General features: G+C 35.4%; 3 protein-coding genes across 7 annotated transcripts in view; 1 reads left to right on the top strand and 2 right to left on the bottom strand.

Annotated features, from left to right (window-relative positions):
• Positions 1-5,673, top strand: part of LOC101739472 (calcium-binding mitochondrial carrier protein Aralar1) — a 30,432-nt gene extending 24,759 nt beyond the window's left edge. For both annotated transcript variants that reach the window (XM_004931136.5, XM_012694736.4), the window contains exons 11-14: positions 939-1,061; positions 1,549-1,651; positions 2,835-2,925; positions 3,482-5,673. In XM_004931136.5, the coding sequence (XP_004931193.1) occupies positions 939-1,061; positions 1,549-1,651; positions 2,835-2,925; positions 3,482-3,650 (486 nt within the window). In that variant the 3' untranslated portion in view covers positions 3,651-5,673. The remainder of the gene's footprint in view (positions 1-938; positions 1,062-1,548; positions 1,652-2,834; positions 2,926-3,481) is intronic.
• Positions 5,674-11,565: 5,892 nt separating this feature from the next.
• On the bottom strand, positions 11,566-16,689 carry LOC733039 (cysteine-type peptidase). Of its 2 annotated transcripts, XM_012694654.3 has the most exons (4): positions 16,100-16,689; positions 14,930-15,102; positions 13,427-13,585; positions 11,566-11,945 (listed from the first exon to the last, which is right to left on the bottom strand). In XM_012694654.3, exons 1-4 carry the CDS (start codon positions 16,485-16,487, stop codon positions 11,736-11,738), a joined length of 930 nt encoding a protein of 309 aa, XP_012550108.1. In that variant the 5' UTR covers positions 16,488-16,689; the 3' UTR covers positions 11,566-11,735.
• A 1,004-nt stretch (positions 16,690-17,693) lies between these two features.
• LOC101736902 (tolloid-like protein 1) overlaps positions 17,694-23,061 on the bottom strand; it is a 138,908-nt gene continuing 133,540 nt past the window's right edge. For all 3 annotated transcript variants that reach the window (XM_021351230.3, XM_012694771.4, XM_038012762.2), the window contains one exon: positions 17,694-22,692. In XM_021351230.3, the coding sequence (XP_021206905.2) occupies positions 22,450-22,692 (243 nt within the window). In that variant the 3' untranslated portion in view covers positions 17,694-22,449. The remainder of the gene's footprint in view (positions 22,693-23,061) is intronic.

Raw genomic sequence — 23,061 nt, 5'->3', positions numbered from 1 at the left:
CAAACACGTAATAATAAATAGTCGAGACTCTTTACTTTTTTCATTGTTTAGTTTTTTGAACCATTGCAACACTGTCAATGGTATTTTTTGATTAAAATATTTATTTTTAGTATTATTTCCTATTACATGTTAAATATTCTGCTAACGATCAAGTGTGGTAGCGAATATTTTAAACATATAATAAAAATCGTATTTGTGTGGGTGTGTGTGTGTTGTGTTAAAAATATCTCGTCGCCAAATCGAACACTTTATTAAATTGTGTTTTTTTATATTTAGTAAATCACAACGAACGGTAATGCTAATTTTACGGTTGATTATTGTATTGTTACGCGGGTAAAAGTAACGCCATCTATCGTCGAATGACTTCAGTGCGCCGCGTAGGGTACCGGTGACCGGCATGGCAGTCAAGGAGTTAAGTGCTTTAAGTGTTGAATAGAGTTTTAATTTGTACTCGGGTGAAAATTTTATTTATCCCGAACCTCAGCGCGTAACGGTATTTACGATTCGAATACCTCCGTAATACATAGACGGTAAAGTCTAATTTCGTCTGCGATTCGCGAACGCCGAACCTGATAATTGTGATGAAACCTGTAGCGTGCAGCATTCGGTCGCACTCGGGCGTCATCGGATGCTGCAGCATTCGGTCGCACTCGGGCGTCATCGGATGCGATCGGAGTTCCCGAACGCGCAGGTGTCCCGTGACGTCATGAAACGAGATTCGCGCGCGTCGATTTAAGTTGATTGTAAAACGTATTATAATTTTAGTTTTAATTTGTGCCTTGTAGTGCCTAGCGACTTATTTACTCTTTTTACTTTATAATAGAACATTGTACACATATTATATTATTATATTGTTAAAATTGGTGTGTTTGACTTTTATGTGTTCGGAGCATAATATCCCGAGAATACAAATAACAACCACGAACGTTTGGTCGCAGGCTAAGTTCGCGGATGAGAACGGCTACAACCATCCCCTGACGCTGCTGGCGGCGGGCGCCATCGCGGGCATCCCCGCCGCGTCGCTCGTCACCCCCGCTGACGTCATCAAAACCAGATTACAGGTACGCTATATCAATACACAACACTTGGACAGACTGCTTGGATATTATCTGTGTGCTTATGCCCTAAACACGTCTTTTTCACACGTTTTCAAAGGTAACATTGCTCATAGAATTAATAGAACACTTTGAAGATGTCCGTAATTGCAATTGAATTTCGATAGTTAAGCTAATTTTAGATGTACATATTGAGAATAATTAACCGAGCAATAAAATAGGAATTATCTTGCACGATTTAAACCAGTTTTTATATTTCATGGAGGAATGAAATGAAATATTGTACGTACTTAACAAATGTTCACGATTGACTTCCACGGTAAAGGAATAACATCGTGTAATCAAAATCAAACCCGCAAAATTATAATTTGCGTAATCACACCTAGGACCTATTGTGAGACGTCCTACCACCAGTAATTACGCAAATTATCATTTTGCGGGTTTGATTTTTATTGATATATGATATTTGACTACTGTTGTCTGTACATTGCAGGTGGTGGCGCGGTCCGGACAAACAACTTACAACGGAGTTATAGACGCGACCAGGAAGATATACGCAGAGGAAGGCGCCAGAGCTTTCTGGAAGGGCGCTATCGGTGAGCTTTGTGATGATACCCACCCTTGTTTACAATTCTATATAGACTAGTCGTTACCCGTGGGCTTACTCGCATCGTGAAGATAAATTGTCGATGTAGTTCCATGTGAAAATGCGAGGTTGTTTCGAGATAAAGATAGCCCATGTTATCACTGTCCTAACTTAACACTATCATTTAAAAAAAGTCGAAAAACAAACACTTTCGCATTCATCATATTCATATTAATACAGAATGTATGTATGTACTCAGGACTTATAAAGGTTTATGTGCACGTTAGCATTCTTAAAACGTATAGTGCTGGGGCTACATTAGCGGGTTGCGGCGAATATTCGTGCTATCGCGATGAGTGTGGCCGAGTGGATCGTTGCAACGCGTAGTATTCCAGCGAAGACTTTTCCTACCTATGTTGATGCTAGCCTTGAGAGAGTCTATTTCAGCTTCTCCTTGACGTGTAGTTGAGCTCACGGGGCTCAAACCGGGTGTGTTACTAACATTGGCCATAGCAAGAGCAGTGCTTCGCAGAATCTACGACTGGATCGGAAACGCGACCCACTGAGAAGATCCGGCGAGAAACTCAGTGGGCTGTGTCTATGGGTTAATTTACTCGTCAAGCCCCTCGTGGTGACCGGTGCTTGAGGTACCTAAAAGCACCGTTAATGGATCGGGAGGATCCGTAATGACGTGCTTAGGACGACGTCGACTGTATACCATTCGGTCGGATCGGGTATACCATTCGGTCGGATCGGGTATGTAATTCCCAGCGGCCACGACAAGAAGGCTTTCATGTCGTGCCGCCTTCTCAAAGTGAGGGCTAAGACGATGTAATATCGGGGCATTGTCGGTAAACTGGCGCATACCAAAGAGATTTGTCGCGACAATATTCGCTTTGATGGCTATACCTACGTCGCTTCAGTGTCGACCAGACTTTGATGCGGTACGAACGTGCTTGTTTTCTTGTACACCATGGAGTGGAGTAACAAAAAAGTGTTGGGATTCATTCAATCGTATGAAATAGAGAGTGTTATATGTAGCAGACCGCAACACAACCCGGCACGATGTATCGCATCAACGCGACACGAATCTTCGCCCGCTAATGTAGCCCCAGCACAAATGCCTCACACGAATGTTCCGTATGCTACTAATATCGAATTAAAGCAATTAATTGTGTTTGTTAAATGAACAGCTCGCGTGTTCCGCTCGTCGCCGCAGTTCGGCGTCACGCTGGTCACCTACGAAATATTACAGCGACTCTTCTACGTCGACTTCGGAGGGTCGTGAGTATTAAACATGGGTCTTAAATATCGGAGCTTACATTGCAAGTGGCGTTTGGAATAGGATGAGAGGAGCTGTCATATAAAATGAAATTTTCACTAACTACCAGAGCCCATAGACATTAGCAACGTAAATAAGCCCCTATCCACCGACCAGTAGACATGAGTTCTAAATCTCAGTTTTATAGTGGAACAGCTATTCTCAAAACCCCTAACAAGTAAGCAGGATGATGCAATACCTTCCCGCGCGAGGCTAAATATTCGTAAGCACGAAAATTGTGATTTTTCTTGCGATTTTCATTTTTAAAATTACACAATGATAATTATATTAATTTATCGTGGAAATCGTTCGTAAACGTGTTATAAGTTAGAAAAAATTGTAACCTGCGGGATTTGAACACTGGTGCAATCGCATCGCTCGATACGAATGTACCGGACGTCTTATCTTTTAGGCCACGACGCCTTCAAATTCGAATCGAGATTTTCGAAATGTATGGCGGTTCAGGTTAGGTTAGCCGCACTAGGGTCAGTGGAAACTAACGCTTCACTCGGTTTCTAGTCGTCCAACGGGCTCGGAGCTCCACGTGGCGACCCCCATCGAGGAATCGATAAAGAAGCCGCACCACATCGGCGGCTACCAAGTGGCCCTACCGGTACTGACAGGACTCGAAACCAAATTCGGAATCTCCCTGCCGAGGTTCTCGTATCCGAAACCAGCGCAGCAATGAGTGAGCACTAGCCGAATAATCGATTAGAAACATTCATATATATTTTTTTCTAAATATCGATTCTGATAATCGATTAGGTTTAACAAAACTATAACGCTATATCGATTGTGAAAATCGATTCTGATAATCGATTAGGTTTAACAAAACTATAACGCTATATCGATTGTGGAATCAGAAACGTGTCAGTGAGAATGTTGTTCGATTATAATATCGACTATTGTGTAATTGAAATTGTATATCATTGTAATAGTGAAGTTCGTCATCCTCGTATCGATATTGGGATGTTCAATTGAGATTCGGTGTTTACTTTCAGATTTGTATATTGTTAACGGTTTAATCAGTTTTAAGAGTGACCAAACTGTATTTAAAAAAAAAACTTGCTTTGATAACACGCTCGCGTACGATAAAATGTTTATCGATATCGATAAATTTTAACGGAATTTGGCCAAATGTGATGTTGAAAATATATAATCATATTTACAAATGCCTAGCTTACCTGCGATATCGATTTTTGTATAAACGATTCGATAAGACGATATTGCACTTCGATAGTAAGTTAGATAGATAGAAATAAAATAACAAAGAAAAAACAATAGTGTAATATAATCGAGTAAAAAAATCGACATTTTGAATATTTAGATAGAATTTAAAAAATAAAAAAAAACGAGTAATGGCCAGTCAAACTGCCCTCGAGATTATTATTCATGTTCTTTGAAGACATTTTAATGATTTATTGAAGTTTTTTTTTTTTTTTTAATATTATTACATTTAGAAATCCTTTATTTTAGGTTTTAAGAGCAAAGTTCCGTGTATTAATGTGCCGCTGTTGAGTTTGAGCTATTATTTGAGTTGAGAATTCTATACGAATTAATTAATGTAAGGCCTATTGATTTTTTTTTTCATAATTACTGACAGATTACCGAGAAATTTGTGTTAATAAAAGATGGTGCATATAAAACTTATTTAAAGGGAAGCCGGTGGCAAAATTAAACAAAGAATTCTCAACGAAATATATATTAAAAAATACCGTCAGATGTGTTAACACATTTTGCTAAATTACCGTTTTAGTTTTAATTTATAATACTTTAAAGCTCTCAACTATAGTAATCAAGATTAAAATAACTTTTCATAAAAAATCAATCATGCCTTTAAAAATAATATTTCTAGTATTTTTAATAATCTTCATCAATCACGCACGAGCTAGTGCTAAATCCCACAAAGTAATTTATCAAGGATATCCTACATATACGAAAATTGCCAATATAATTGCTAACCTCTCGACCGAGGGCCATGTATAGTTTTGGAAATGTTGATTGTCTTTTATATCTGTAGATAGGAAGGGAAAGATAGAAAAATATAACATAAGTCAATAACTGAAAGGTGGTTCTTGAATCGGGTGGTCTAATCACAGATATTAATTAAAAATTGTATCACCAATACTTTTAAAATATAAAATAAAAAAAAAATAATTAAAATGAAAAAAGTAAATAAAATATTAGTAAAATTTTTCTTTTCATAAAATGCCCCAAAGTTGAAGTAGTAACTTTGAATGGTTAAGTAAATAAAATAACTTTAAACTAAAGCTGGGATCGCACGACATATTTGTGATTAACTAGCAAGCGAAATATTAGTTATGAATAAAATATTCTTACACAGATATCACTTTTTTCTATGTAAGTTTCTTACTAGCAAGATGAAACTTTGTGAAACAAAAACAAGCTATGAATAAGTAATTTATCACTGTTAATCTTATAAAATCGATGACATTTTAAGCTTCTTATATTAGCTCGTAAACGAAACTTTTTTTTTTCGAAGCAATGCACCTCCGCCCTTTTAACAGGCCGATATAATCGTATCAAAGTGAACCAATAAAGTAAATTAAAACTTTTTGAAGAAAATGTACGCTGCGTAACAACGATGTATGACAACGTTGTGAAATATAATTATTAACTATGAAAGTGATAGTGAACCGATGTGACTATTTATTGATATTTTTGTGTTATAAATAAAATCGAACAAAATATTTTATTGTTTTATTTTTTCATTGTTGTATATAATTTATGGAGGGGTAGAAGTAAAGAGCACCATCTCAGTGTATTCATAAGTGCCCTCAGAAAACGAGACAATTAAGGTGGCGCCACAGTAGCAAGTGGAATGATTTTAAACAACGCCATAAAGTACCTTATGTACACTTAGTCTTCACTTTATTTTCTTTAAAATTGCTTATGAATTTCTTTTTCTTATGAATATTTAAAAAAAATCTAATATTTAAAATAAAAAAGACATGCCGTTCAAGAAGTATGTCCTTTCATTTATATTTAAAAAAAAATATATCTGATTTCATTAGTCATTTCCACTAGCACTCCCGACATAGTCCTACACTAGTACTATGTCAGTGAGTCTTCCAACAATAACTTGTTGTTTACAAGTGGACACTTTTTCAACTTGTCCCCTATACAAGATGGTGCTTCTGACCTCTAACCTCCATATCCCCATAATGTAATTCATAGTGGGTAACTGGAAGTGTTGCGAAGCAAACAATGTTGGTTAATCTGTTACAGCCTAAATACCAGCATTTAAGTGGAAATCAACTCATGATTCGGAGCAATGAATATTGTGAAAGCAGATTTTCAGTACAGACTAATTTCCATTTAGAGCTATAGCAATATCACAATATGTTTTAAATTGTAAACAAATAGCCCTGATTGTACCTGATATTAAGTAGTTATCAAAGCCTACATGCATCACAATAAAAATGCCACCAAAATTAATCTTAAAATTCATAATCTAATAGCATTTGCCAAGGGCAGTGAAAATTTTGTTACACAATGCTATTTTCTTTCGCAGGCTAATGCTGTACGGCAGTATTAGGGAGAATAATGCTAGATGTGATTTGTTGCCCACAAAAGCAGTTGAGCCTATAGCTGACTATTGTAAAAGGTTATAGGCACATTGATAGCAAAGCCGGTAGGCAGAGGCTTGGCTCTGCCCCTCGCATTGCTAACGTACTTGAGCGACGGTAACCACTCACCGTAAGTATGCTCGTCAGCCTAAGTACTAGGACGACAAAAACTTTCTGCGGATTCCGATGGCCGGTAATCTGTGAGCTTAGTGCGAGTTTTTTAACGTTCTCGATAGCGTAAAATTTTCAAAAACTCAAATTTGTATGGAGTTGAACTTGTGCCTACGTTTGCCGCTAGGGGCGCTGTTTCAACTGCATGCATATTTGAGTTAACTTTTACGCTATCGACAACGTTGAAAAACTCGCCCTGAGCACACTGGAGACTTGCCGTTTACATAACATGTATTGCCTAGTTTTCCGAAAGGTCCTGCTTAAAGGGAAATAAGGTAAAAAAGAAATTAATGTTGCCAAAATTTATTTATTTTTACTATTAAAATTTCTGGTATGAAATGTTTATTTCAAACAAAATCAAATTGCGTTAAGATCTATAAAAAATTTCAACCGATTCCAATAAAAACTATGCATCACCTGTAATTTAACAATACAATTTTAGATTCGACATTTCATTAATTGTTGTTACGTGTTACAAAAGTGATTTGTATAATACATAATTTTAATAAATCTCTTATTTGTTAAATTTTTATTCAATTACAACTTTTAGTAAATCTCATTAGTTTGAATTTGAGCGAAATTAACATTTTCTTGTTCTCTCCACAAATATTTGTAATCGTAAACCAGTTTTTCTATTAGTCCTTTTCGCATGCCATTTAGTAGATCAATCACGTCTTAAAACATCACTTAACATTTATCATATTTAATTACTGCACCGTTATAAGTTATAATTTTGGATTAAAAAAGATAAGGCAGTTTATCCATTTACTTTATATATTTTTTTTATATATATTACATGTGTAAAAATATATCAACTCTTACTGACGAATAATGTAGATCGAGCATTAGAAGAGACAACTTAAAAAGCGATATCCGTCTTAAAAAAGACGTACATACATTTTTTTTTATTTATATCTTAGATGGGTGGACGAGCTCACAGCCCACCTAGTGTTAAGTGGTTACTGGAGCCCATAGACAACGTAAATGCGCCACCCACCTTGAGATAAGTTCTAAGGTCTCAGTATAGTTACAACGGCTGCCCCACCTCTCAAACCGAAACGCATTACTGCTTCACGGCTGAAATAGGCAGGGCGGTGGTACCTACCCGCGCGGACTCACAAGAGGTCCTACCACCAGTACCACAAATTGATTATTGATGACATAGACATCGCTTTCCAGAATCTCTTGCCAACGCTCGACTTGCATGACTTTTCGGTGCAAGCTATAGTTTCTGTTGACAGACACGTCATTGTCAATTTATTAAATAATGTTTAAATGTATGTATATACATCCTTTAAAATGTTCATATTTACATACAACCTATATTCGATCTAGATATTTTAAGACAAACACGGTAAATAATAATGCGTTTAACATTTTGATAGGAAATATATAATATAATCAGACTATACCATCGAGCGATTGTGTACTAAGTAACATAATCCTAAATTGCTGAGCTCAATTGTCTTATAGACCATAGATGTATCTATTACTTTAACAATATTGCTTCTTTTAATTTATTAATAAAATACTGAAGTTTTTTAATCGAGCATAACTAGAATAATACAATCTCTTTGTCGTGACCGGATATTTATACCCTTATTATATCTTTACTTCGAAATTGACAAGGTTTGGATTTGAGGAAATCAAGCCATGTTTGAAGGCGAGTAGCAAATTACGAATAGAATAAAATATAATTAAATTTAAATTAAAAAGCATGACGATGAATATGAGTAAAGTTACTTTGGAAATACAGCTTCGTTACCTACATATTTATTAGAATAACTGCAAGTGTAATGCGTTCTAAATCTGATGTCATATTTTGCTATATAGCGCTCTCTGTCTAACATGATGTTTAAGTCTATTAATTTTATCTTCTGAACAAATTTACTTTCATCAGTCGCCTGTTTTACGATTAACGTTTGAACTGAGCGATTCTTTTTACTTTCGGTCTTACCAATTGTTGTCGGTAAAGCATAGTGGATTTGGGGCGTCGTCAGAAATTTATGTAAGTTGAAATAGGCAAAAGAAAACTGATAATAGACGTGCTATGTTAAGATTTTTATTTATACTAATAGTGGACTTCGTTTTAACGTTATTTATTGCTGTAAATGGGCTATAAATGCGCTCTCGGACCACTTGCTGTTGAGTGAGGTCGAAATCGCTATTGTATTAAGCGACTGTCGATGTAGGCAGAATGTCGCCTACCCTCACGGGCTTACAATATACCATATCACTAATAATTACACCAAATTTATTAAAATTGATTTCTTCGTTCCACAGTTGAAACACGACGGTACGGCTTCAGAATAAGCTATGTTGTATAAAAATTTTAATCATTATTATATTTAATTACTTTTTTATATTTAAATACCTTATTTTATATAAAAAGCAATTGGCCATTTTGAAAACCAATTTATAATTATATTCGAAAGTACTTTTGACAATTCAAGCAACAGAACAATACGTTCCGATCATTAATTTGAGAATCTATAAAACAGTTAAAATAATTTAACAATTACTATCAGTGTATAATTTAAAAATAAACTATAATATATAAATAATAATAAACTACAATAATATTACACTATTTATCGTCTAATTGTGTCCACTGTTTTTTTGGTTTTCATTGTATATTCATTCGAGTCTCTGAGTTAAAACTTGTGATGTTTACGTAAATCTAATATTATTATAGCATTTGTAAATTTAGTTATACGTTTGATAGGTACGATTGAAGAGGTTTCTTTTTTAATTTATCTTCAATAAAATAAATTAAAAAATTTGCAATTTCCCGCTAAAATGCTATGACGTTTAACATCGACAATATTCTGTCATTGTACAAAAAAAAATTGCTTTTTGTTAAGGCATCGTTCCTTATCTCGTTAGAGCAATTCGTAATAAAGACGTGAATATTCAATGTCGAATTTGAGTGCATGAATTTTGAACGAAACACTTGTTAATGTATAGAAAGCTATTTTTTGTACTGGCTGGTTACTGAATTTGCAAGAATTAGACACTGAAAGATAAACGCAATCATTTGGAAATTAAATTAAATCATTTAGGCTGGCCCAAAATTTGTATCTGCCGCCAAGATAAAATGAAGTTATCTACAACACATCTGCGATTGCCTCTGCCGACTATTTTGTCCACGAAAAAAAATGTATTTGTTTGATTATTAATCTGTGCCTATTTTGATATGATTTAATTCATTTAAGAGTATAAATTAAGCCGTTAGTTTTGAAAAATAAATTGATTTTAGATGGGTAGACGAGCTCACCTAGTATTTAATTAATATCGGAGCGATTCGCCGCGGTTGAATTGTGTGCGATAAAAACGTGTCGTTTGAATATCACACAATCACGTTACGAACATCGATGGGAACAGTCTTATGTTAAGCTATTTGCAACGTACAACTTGAAGAAAAACAAAAGAAAGAATAATAAAACAAGGCTGCAATCGCATACAGCCGACCCAAAGAATTACTGTTTAAAGAAGTGTCTCGAATAATTTGGTCGTCTGTAGTACAAAAACGTGATGTTCGGTCGTTTTACCATTTATATGTTTCTGAGTTTTCTCGCATTATTCGAAATTAAATACGTGTAGAATAAATATCAAATAGTCACAAAAAAGTTACGTTTTAAATGTATCTAGTTAGGTAGGTAATTTTAAAATTCGAGGATAGAAAAAATCATACTATTTATTAAGCTATTGGCTGGCTTAACTTCATATTATTATGTAAGTTGTGTTCAGTAAAAGACAAATTTCCGAAAAAAAAAGAGTTGTTTGCATCTCTTTCTTGCGCAAGTAAATAAACAGTATGGAAAGCATTGGCGATGAACAAATTTAATGTCATACTAAAAATGAGATATCGATGATACCGGAAGAGTTTGGTTTTGAAAATATTTCGTTAATTTTATCATTTCGTTTTCGAACAGCTATTTTAAAATCGTTTTTTTAATGAAACATGAAACTCGTTGCGTTAAAAATAAAAATTTCCACGTCTATTCGATATGGGTTGCGATAGAGGTAAAGAGTACCGTCTCTGTTGTGAAAAAGTGTCCGTTAAAATCTGCTAAATAAGGGTGGCGCTACAGTAGCAACCGGGTAAATTTAAAAAAAGCGCTGAAAGTTGTTAGAATTAGATAGAGAAATAAAAAAGAACGAAAGAACTGTAGGCACTACAAAATCACAAAAAGTATTTTATTTAAAGCTGACAAGAAAATGCAATCGATGTCTCCACGTTTTACCACAGTAATTATTTTAGGTTATATTGACGAAATTAGTTTGGACTACGTAAACATGTGAGGTCTTGTATATTACACTGTCACTAACTACTCTAGTCATTATTACACTATTAAATTTCCTAACTCAGCATACTTCAATCAGTTAACAACTGCTCAATTCATATCATACCCTGTGACTATGCTAGCGCCATTCTGGAAGATTTTTGAACTGTTTTAGTGCGGAATTTAGTGCGGAAAAAGCGGGACACTTTTTCAAGTTTCTCCCATATGAGACGGTTCTCCTTACCTCTACCCTCCATAGTTTCGATCAATCGGTATTAAAACAAAGATGGCGACACCCATCTTCTTCAGCTGTTCATAAAACACGGGCTATAACTGAAATTCTAGTAATAAATTCCGACGAATTACTTACTAGAAATTCTTACGTAAATTTATTAATAATTTGCTGTAAATCAACTTATCAATTTTCTATTGACTTAAATAAAATATATTTTATTCTTGTTTAAAAATGTACGTCACATTTCATTTTTTCTGACATTTAAAACATAAACAAAGAAACGTTCAATCAAATCACGCCGAGTCAAAAGTAAATATACAATTAACAATCACAAACTTTATTTAATATTCAAAATCATAAGTCCGACCTTTCACGGCGGTTCTTAAAATACATTTCAAAACGTATATATGCGGACACGGGTGTTATGTAACCAAAACAATAATAATATTATCAAATATCGCAACTCGTTTGTACTACGAGTGAACTATTCGCTAGACCTCCCCGAAGTTAGTGTGCATTGTCTCTTTAGCGTGTTTCTGCGCCTCCGCCTGCCCGGTCAGGAACTTGTCACAGATCATACATTTCAGCGTGAACTTGTTAAGGTCAGTGAACTGTCTCGACGATTTCGCTTCGTGAGCTAGCTGCTCCGCCTCCCGGTAAACCTCCATATCCTCGGCCGGGAATATCGTTTGAAGTCCGCCCTGATTAAATACATTTTTATATCAGTATGCTTAGTGCGCGTTTTTTAACGTTCTCGATAGCGTAAAAGTTTGCCCAATTTTGTATGCAGTTGGAACAGCACTCCTAGCGGCAAATGTAAGCAAACGATTCCACTCCATACAAACATGAGCTAACTTTTACGCTATCGAGCACGTTAAAAAATCGCACTAAGCACACAGATGTCTGTGTATGCCTTTTCTGAATTTAATATGCAGTTTGACGCGTAGGATGTGTTAGTAAAACTATAGACACCACAATCGAATGCATCCCAAGATGCACTTCATACCTTGAGATATAAGATCAAAGTTCCTATTACATTGAAATAACAGCGAAGTCGCTTTCCGTAGCACAATTAACACAATCGGCTGTATATTATACAGCGTCGTATCTAGTCGACTCGTAATATTTTCACTGCGACGCGACGGCAAAAATGCATGTTTAGTTGTACAAGTCTGAACAAAGACATAGATTAGCCATAGACGGGACATAGCTTAGATTTTAGCTCTGAGCAGAAAGTACAAGATTTCTTGAAAAAAAAATTGTTGATCACAGATTGGTACCACAAAAGAAAGAAACTTACAGTACAGAAGGTAAGTCCTTACACCTGTCCCTCGTCAAATCAAAAATTGATGGACCATAATTGAAATTTTTATCCTATTTTTACTAACTAGTGCTATTCTAGCCTCAAAGCATTAACCGTGGATATCTTCATAGCCAGGGGGCTCCGCGTGGTGGGGATGGTGCAGGGTGTAAGCCCTTGCCCCCTCCCTCTCCCCACCCCCACCCAGACCCAAAAATCGACGGACCATAAAAGAAAGTTTTTATTTTTATTATTTTTTTATTATTCCGTAATGAAGAACCAAATTTTTTTTTATTGCCCTTGTAGGCAGACGCGCATACGGCCCACCTGATGGTGAGTGGTTACCGTCGCCCATGGACTTCAGCAATGCCAGGGGCAAAGCCAAGCCGCTGCCTACCGCAATACCTACCTACCTAAGCAATCTATGTGAGTATTTTCCTGCTATGTCCGCGATAAAGTATTCGAATGTACTCTAAATAAATATCAAATTATCTTTAAATAAATAGGCCAATACAAGATAATTAAGTACAAGTCTCTCCTAATGTTTTTTCTCCAGTAGCTTTTGATTTTTTTCTCCTACCTATTTACTGGTAGATTAAAGGGGTTATTCCAGCTATGTTGTAACTGGTAGGTGAGCTCACGGGCTCAACCTCAGAGAATATGCTAACACTGTATCTACCACCGGATCGGAGTCGCGACCCACTGAGAAGATCCGGCGAGAAAATCAGTGGGCTGTGTCTATGGGTTCGAGCTTTCCAAATTCCATATCTATCTAAACCTTTTTCTATCAGTGATTATGTTGGTATTCCGCAAAAAAAAAAACAATAGTAATGGTAATGCTAGTGTTTATCTATTATTTCATAAAAATATGATTTGACTTACGTCGGATTGTTCTAAATATAGTGGATCGTAATGAACTCCATCAAATAGCAGAAAGACGCGCTGCCCATAATTCTTATCTTCGCCGAATCTGTTGATGATCGCATTTAGAGTGTCGACCACCGCCATTTCTAAACCGTAAAATCGAGATAAAATGGCTACCTGGAAACAAGAGCAGTGAATTCGTTATAAATAATAGGGCAAGCTCCAAATACACGTTTTGTTTGTTTGTCCGCACTAATATCGAAAATTGCGCCACCCATCCTGGAAAGATTTTCATTCGCAAATAGAGAGCTTCCTAAATGTAAATAAGTAAAATATAAGTCTATTAAATTCGGAGACTTTTATCTAAGTGCATGTGCCTCGACAGTGAACCTCACAGATATCGGCACTTATAAAGATTTTGATATGTCCCGAGGCCATTGAGACATTCAGGGCAGAATTGAACATATTGTATCATCTCATTTGCTGATAGATCTTTATATATCTATGGACTGATTAATTTAGTGTACTTCCTACATATTATAAATCGATGCGATGATGCCCACACAGGTTAATGATTGAGTGGGCTTGTCTGCCTACAAAGGCAATAAAAAAAGAAAGTAAAACTCAAATAACACAAATGGAAAAATCAACAGCAAATGTACCATATAGATAGTTCTTAAAAGTTATAAGAATGTTTCATAATGATTATTTATTTAAGTCCATAGTTCATCTGATACAAAATAAAACAAGCCGTGCAAACTCATATTCAAATTGTGTAATGATTTTAAGTAATATTTGGAATGTCTGTCAAATTATGCATCATTATTGTGAATTAATTTAAACAAATAATTACTTACTTGTTATGGCATAAGCATGTCACAATCAAATGCTTTAGCAAGTTCAATATTATCAACATGCTTTAACAAGGTCCAAATAATATGTAACCAACTTAATTATTATTTAGTATCATTCATAGTGAATAGGGTGGGTATTACATATGAATAAGTAATTTGCCGTTTAAGTCATTGATAGTTTTAAGACCCCGGGAATTGTAGTTTGGTAGCCCACAAGCCTTAAAACTCATCCATCACCAGTAAACCTTAACAAATTACTTCAATATTAAGTACATTCATATTATGCATTTCAGAAATGCAATTTCACCTTATTATTCGAAGAATAACAAGGAAATATTGATTGTGTATTAGCAATAAGTACTTTGAACTAGGCTATGAGTAATTACATGATTTTAATTTATGTTATAGTAAGGTGATATTTTAGCACTATTGCGAGCACCATGACCATAGATAGAATGAAAGTTGCAGGTAGGATATTAAGAGCATACAAATCAATGTACTCTCTTTATAGACCATTTCCATTATGTTACCACTGAAACTTGATGACTCACCCCAATAATATCCACTTACTATCGGAAACTCATTAAATGTAAAGATCATTATAAGAAGTGTTTATAATGTTAATAGCCGAGAAAGTTTTAATGGATACATTATGCCTGACTATTACCTCAATCGCTCCTCCCCAAGAGCTGGGCTGCTGTATCCAATCGCAATATTCAGCGTTTGGTTTGCCAAGCATTGCTTCATTGTATGTGTCGCGGTCACTGGCCACCTCCATAGCTATTATTTGCCTCATTAATGTATGTACTGATGTGTCTATGCTACCATTTAAAACAAAACCTGGAATGTAATTATATGTATGAAAAATTTAAAAAATATACGTTCTTTTAATTTTTCACACCTGCAATCTCCCTTTTTTATTAGGAATAGCATTAAATTTCAGATTAAATAAACAATTTCACTAATAATGTATAAGTTTTAGGAAATTCATACTGACAGATCCGTAGTCCAAGCTTTAGCTTTTTTTATTTTTTTTTATTGCTTAGACGGGTGGACGAGCTCACAGCTCACCTGGTGTTAAGTGGTTACTGGAGCCCATAGACATCCACAACGTAAATGCGCCACCCACCTTGAGATACAAGTTCTAAGGTCTCAAGTATAGTAACGACGGCTGTCCCACCCTTCAAACCGAAACTCATTACTGCTTCACGGCAGAAATAGGCAGGGTGGTGGTACCCACCCGCGCGGACTCACAAGAGGTCCTACCACCAGTAATTACGCAAATTATAATTTTGCAGGTTTCATTTTATTACACGATGTTATTCCTTCACCGTGGAAGTCAATCGTGAACATTTGTTGAGTATGTATTTCATTTGAAAAATTGGTACCCGCCTGCGGTATTCGAACACAGGTGCATCGCTTCAACACGAATGCACCGGACGTCTTATCCGTTAGGCCACAACGACTACAACTTTAGCTCACAAAGCACTATTTAGACTGTTGATTTTTTTATTTAAAAGATAGTAGTTATAAAATAATATTTGTCAAATATAGGAATATTCTTTTACAGTATTTCTAGTAATAGTATATTTCATTAAAATTGAAAATATACTGCCTACTATATATAGTACACATTCTATTTAAAATGTGTATGAATAAGCATACTATGACAACTCACTCAAAATAAAGCTCTATTGGACATTTCATATCATATCTAATTCCTATCCCTCTGTTTTACAATTATTTAAATAAACTTTAGGGATCACCCTTGAAGGTCATTATACTACATACAAAGAGTAATATCGATTCATAGAGTAAAGATAAGTAAGATTCTTACCTATGCTAGTGAAAAGGCATGAATTATCAGAAGGAACTACTTTTTTCATTAATATACCAGGTCGACATGATTCTATTGTTTCATGAGACTCTACTCCGTTCTGGGAAGGTCGTGTCTCGGTTTGCGTCGCATTAATCTTGGTCACAGCTTTTTCTTCCACAATCAAAGTTTCACCAGTTTTTAGTCCTAATTCACTCAATGTTTTACTATTATCACTCGTGTCTAATGCCTTAGGAGGGTACCCGCATAATATATTAACTCTTTCAATGCTAATATCGGATATGCTGGACAAAAACATCTTCAATTCGCCCACAGTACTTTCTGAGGTCAAATCTTTCAAAACTTGCTGTCCGTTTTTACTTTTAATTTTGAATACTAATGCAGACATCTTTACTTGACTCGTGTTTTTTCGTTCTATAATTTATTTGTATTTTAATTGGGTCACAAAATGCATGAGTATTTCAACAAATAAATTACGTACGAATATGTACGGTACCTCACTTTTTTCAAATGATAAAATGACAAAACAATAAAATGTTTTTGACTTTGGCAGTTACCGTGACCTTCTCGATTTGACAGTTTGTTCTTTTAGGCTGAAAGCTAAGACATCTATGGCCGAAGTCAACTCAAGATATTTCTTTTGTAAAAATAATAACATTTACTTTTAAAAAATCAAAACTCCGCTTAAACTTTTATATTTTTAAATAAGCTAATAAGTAATATAAGTAAGTGAGCGTCCGACCCCCAATCTTATTAGTCAATGAATACCATTACGTGAACTACGTTGCCTTTTTTTATTGATTGACACGATGGGGCAATAATTAGTCCCTCTGACTACTGTACCGTGGGTCATAGGTTCGATTCACAATCGGACAAACATTAGTCTGACGAATAGGTCTGTACGTGTTTAGTGTCTTATGTGTGTACCTATATCGGGTATCATCTCCGGTTCTCATAGTAAAACGAATTCAGAAAGAAGAATTCAATGAGGCCAAACGAATGTGTGTGATTTAATAAAAATATTTATATATATTGTGTTAGTACAATGGCTAACATAGGTACGAAAATTGGCTGTTTGTAATAGTGAAATATATATAATTTAATATTGAATAATGCTGAGTACAAGACTAAGTAGTCCCATAATACTCTACTTTTTTTTCTTTTCTTCCTATATATTCGCTGCTAGCCTAAGTGCTATTCCAGCGACGCCCGGACGGGTATTCTATCAAAATTCAGAATTTTCATTTTCAGTATCTCTCAGTATAAAAAAACTCATTTTAGTGTTTTTATTTTTTATTGCTTAGATGTGTGGACGAGCTCACAGCCCACCTGGTGTTAAGTGGTTACTGGAGCCCATAGACATCTACAACGTAAATGCGCCACCCACCTTGAGATATAAGTTCTAAGGTCTCAGTATAGTTACAACGGCTACCCCACCCTTCGATTTTGAAAAGAGTACATACAGTCTTAAATTTTATTAGTTCTAGATAATTTTATTAGTTCTAATTGGTTTATGTCTAAGGTTTAAATGAACATTAAAAAACAATGTAATTTAAGAAGGTAAACGCTTAATAATATAAATAATAAAACAACATTTGAATTTTCGTTGGCTTTTAATAAAATAACGTTTCTACATTACACATACGTATACCTAAATATGTTAAGATACAAAATGTTAATGTAGCTATAAGTACTTAACATTGGCTACAAGTGGATTTTTGGCACAAATAATTAATCTTCTATAAATCTGAGACTCTTGATTCGAACACATTTCACTAAAATGAAGTTATCTATTAAATCGTTACTTAATGGCGCTTACACCTAACAAAGTTCAATTATACTTAAATTTTGAGTTTGTGTAAATTTTGAGTTGTTTTATAACGTTTTGGTAGAGTAGCAACGGTTTAGTAGACTGAAATTTTGCAATTTAAGATACTGATACTTAAGTAGGAATAAGCACAATTAAGGTTCGTTTTGATGGTCGATCCTCAGATTCGTATTAAGGCAAAATATTATATTAAACTATCGACTATCATTTAAATTAAGTACCTAAATTAATTAATATGATGAACCATCCAGACTAACTTAATGGAAGAAGTGAATTAGGTTAAGTAAATCAGTAATGTAATCCAAATTGCATTTATGGAAGGCATTGTTGGAAATTCTGTCTTATTCTCTGGCAAAACCATTTTTGTTTAAGGCAAAACACCCAATAAAATTTTGTACATAACAATTCCTGGACATAATTGTTAAAATACTTATATTAAATGTATGAAAGAATTTTGATCGATGCAATAAGAGCTATCAAAATTAATTAGGTATTATAGATAAAAAAGATGTATGGTGTCGTGGGACACCGGATAGGAAAGAAGTTCCATATAAAAAAAAAAAAGAATTACGAGAAAAAAATCGCACGGTGAAATATCGCTGTGCGGAAAACAAGGCCTTATTCCACGGACTTTTTCTTACGGTTTTTACTACCACATTTTTTTCAGTTCGGTCGTGCAGCAAAATCCCTATCTCCTCCAAGCCTGCCGTAAGGAACTTCGTTCCAAAAATATACAAAATGGCGCGCTCTTTACAATATTAGGTACGTACTTGTAACGTGCATACTTCTTAAATTTAATTTTCCTAACATTTTGTGAATAAACTCTTAAGAAAATTATTGTTTCAATTACATTTGTGTGTAGGTAATTATTTATGAAATGTTTGTTTACCTCTATGGTCAACTGGTAGCTTGGCGCGAAAATTAAAAAAGGGCCATATTACACACATCCACAGAGTACGAAGGAAAACTGGACACATTTATAACTTTGCTATTAGTGGTGTTTTCTTTTTTATTTTGTTAGCATCAAGCGATGTGACTTTACCGGATTTAAATTTCCTCACATAGATACCAATTTTCCTAAAACATCTACACTATGCTCTTCCGTGGCTGAAGGATTATGTAAAACAAAAACAAAACCCGCAAAAAAAATTTAAAAGTGCCAAATAATTCGTGCCAACATTATGTTTTATTTTTTTATTGCCGCTTAAGTAGACGAGCATTCGGCCCATCTGCTGGTGAGCGGTTACCGTCGCTCATGGACATCAGCAATGCCAGGGGCAGAACCAAGCCGCTTCCTACCAATCAACAATTTAGGCAACAAGGCAGTCGGAGAGCTGTTGCTGCAATCGAATCTACAACCTAGTCTTAATGTGGGTGAAGGTATTTATATTGTGATCTATGGGCTCTGGAACACAGTTAACCCGTCAATGGTATAAAAGTAACCCTTATATAAGGCTATCACTGGACCTTAGTAGGTCTGCTATTGCTTGGGTGATCTCACGACTCATCCGGTATTAAGTGGTTACCGGAGCACATAGACAGTGTAAATATCGCTTGAAACGGCAGTTTTAATTCTCGGTTTTATAGTACAACAGCTGCCTCATCCTTCAAAACGAAACGCAGTACTGCTTCACGACAGAAATAGACAGTGTCGTGATACCTACCCGTGTGGGCTCACAAAATGCCTTACTACTAGTAGGTAATTACGCAAATTTTATTAAAGAACATAATGTTTTGTTTACTGGATGTTGGCAGAATAAAACCGATTTATGGTGAGTTTTGCTGGCCTATATCCAATAGTGGACGTATGTAGGTTGATAAAATATTTTATATTCCGATATGTTTCCCGAAAACGAAGATGATTGTTGGTGCACACAGTAATAGTTCATTTGTGCTTCTTTAGTTACAACAGCACGTAATGTCGGGCAAATTCGAATCTACAAATAAATTTACAAAAAAAAACGACAAGTTTCTAATAGATTGTGTAAAGTGCTTATTGGAGTCCCTATACATTACGACTTGAATGCCTACTTTGAGATATGAGGCCGAAGTCTCAATTAATTGGCTTAACCGATGTCTCAACTTTCAAACTGGAGCGCATAATTTCCTACTTTATTTGCTGTTTTTCCAGCTTTTGGATGGTCATCTTGCTATTTATTGTTTATATTTTTGGTTTTGCACAGAAAAATGACTGATAGCTGATTGATATTAAGAGCCACAGAAAACACACTAAGCTTCATCGAAAAATGAATCTTATTGCGAATAGCAAAAATGCTCAAAACTGAAAAACAGTTAAAGAAACAAGTCTTTATCTCTTTTTCAGTTGGATGAAAAAACATAAAGGCTATGATCATTACTTAGTTGATTATATGAGATATTATACATCAATACATATTAATATTAACATTCAATTGATATGGAATTGAACACCTAAACATTTAACAAACACTATTACATCTTATCATTACATATTGTCACGATATCCTATGCTACGTACGATTCATACAAAAAAAAAACATTATTACAATAAAATGCATATTATTATTATTATTTATATTATTGAGTATGTGCGTTTATAATAAACTAACATTATTTTATAAATCAGCAGTATTGGAATATTAAAGTAGGTACATTTTTCTTTGGTAAAAATCGCGAATGTTTTGGATCGCGCTTGCGATGAAAATAAATTAATATGTAACCCGAGTATCTTTGGTAAATGATTATTTAAGTAATGTACCTAAACTAGACTAGGAGCGATCGATCGCTTATTTACATAATTCAGTCGCAAACGTAATTGTGAATTTTCTTAGCGAGAGAAATGACCTCATCAATGTCAAACGCAAACTATGAAGGGTAGAAGTAAGGAGGATCGTCTTGTATAGGGGACAAGTTAAAAAAAAGATGTGTGGTGTCGTGGGACACTAGATAGGAACGAAGTTCCTTATTATAAAAATAATAATTTTAAGTTCTATTCGAGGTATAAATAAAATAAAACTGGAGGTTTCGCAACAACCCAGGGTCATTTGGTAGCGTGCGAACTTATTGTGGTACACTTCATTCACGGTTGTTTGCATAAGAGTTAGTGTATTGCGCAAACGAACGCTCTGAGATCGTGGTCAATGAATGATAAAAAAATATGTTATTTTTTGTACGTTTTTACAAAGTTAAGTCGTACACTGTGTGCATTACTAATAAAAATCTTACGTTACGGACGTTTTTTCCCGGTTAGGGTACCCCTCCGCATCGTACCATAAGGAACTTCGTTCCAAAAAGTGTCCATCTGTAAACAGCAAGTTATACTCAAGGCAAACTCACCATTATAGCACTAGTATATAAAGGTGGAAATGATATGAATATAGCAGTTTGAAACAGAGTGAAGCGTGTTGGGTTGAAAAATTTAATTTTTTTTCGTGACTCGTGTAATTTTTCAACCTCAACTATTTGTTTTGAATACTATTTACGTAGGAAGTGTTTCTTTCCTTCTTAATTTAATATTAAGAGCCTCTAATAGTTTATGGCGCTGTTTTTTAAATCTTTCCACATGCTACTGTGGCGCCACCATAATTGGTTCCCTTTCAACGCACACTATATATCCTCCTTCTTACTTCTACCCTCCATAAAGCAAACTAAAAAAAAATTGATTAAAAAATAAAAACCAAAATACCTACTACATACAATATTATTATGCACATAAATGAAATTTTCAAAGAAAAACAATTTGAACACTCAAATATCAAGTCAAATACTTCCTAATCTGGCTGTCTTGTAATTGATTTATGTGCCATGTAGATTTGCTACACGCGCTATTGACAAACATTATTTTTTAATAACAACATCCCTATTGCATCATCTGGGATTATAGTGATGCAGTTAAGAAATATGTAAATCATAAAAAAAAAACACATTTTGAAAAACAAAAAAAAAACTCCGCATTTTTTTTGCGTTATTATCCGATTCCGCGTAATAGTCCAAATGTCAAGTCTTGAGCTGATCAGATGTGTAGTTTTAAATCGATTAGTGAATTCCACTCGAACATACAAGAAAACGAGTTATTATGTTTTTTTTTTTATTGCTTAGATGGGTGGACGATCTCACAGCCCACCTGGTGTTAAGTGGTTACTGGAGCCCTTAAACATCTACGACCTAAATGCGCCACCCACCTTGAGATATAAGTTCTAAGTCTCAAGTATAGTCAGAGCGGCTGCCCCACCCTTCAAACCGAAGGCATTACTGTTTCACGACAGAAATAGGCAGGGTGGTGGTACCTACCCGCGCGGACTCGCAAGAGGCCCTACCACCAGTAATAAAGTAATAAAAGTGTTATTTTACTCCCAAGGGGTTATGCTAGGACATTATCCGGTTAATTTGTGAGCATCTAACTTGACCGAATTCAATAAAAACCAAAATATTCCCAAAAAAAAAAGCATTCCAGACAACACCGTTAAATCCGTCGCGATTAAGATCGATTGTTGAGGGTGCGATGCGGCCGCCTGTGTCTCGGGTGGCGGGGTAGCGGCCAGCGTCACGTGGGTCGCCGCACGAACCGCGCCACCGGGGTCCGGAGCCCCCTGCGCCCCACCACCAGGGGAGGCATGCGCTCGTCCTCCTCCTCAGCCTCATATTCTCCGCCTTCCAAGCTGTCTTCGTCGCTCCAAGTCGGTTTTACCATCTGATACGATGCCGAAAAGCCTTTGAAGACCAAGGAATCGTCGGTACGGAATCTGACTAGTAAGGCCTCTGAGGTTGATACGATTTCAGGTGGCATCTGGAAACAAACAAGTTGAGTATTATTTTCGGTTCATCCGTCTACTTCCTAAGATCTTGTAAGAAAGAAGTTCGATGACCTCATAGTGTCTATAATCGCTTATCAATAGGTTTACCATGAGCACGTTCCCATTCATAAACAATAATCAATCAATCAAGATTTTCATATTTAAGGAATTCCTGATAATCGAGCGTTGTTGCAAACGCTGTGATCATGGGTAGACCGAAAGCTGGGGGTAGGAAGGCTAGGAACATAAAAATCTGTCTACCCTCTTTCTAGTTAGTCCTATTTGCTATGCTACCTTTGAAACTCGATGACTCATCTCTCATCTCGTTAATATACATACACGAGTGATCATGGCGCTTGCAG

This window comes from Bombyx mori, chromosome 9 (assembly GCF_030269925.1).
Source record: "Bombyx mori chromosome 9, ASM3026992v2".
NCBI lineage: Eukaryota > Metazoa > Arthropoda > Insecta > Lepidoptera > Bombycidae > Bombyx > Bombyx mori.
The sequence above is the reverse complement of the archived record's forward strand: the minus strand, read 5'-3'. Positions and strand labels throughout refer to the sequence as shown.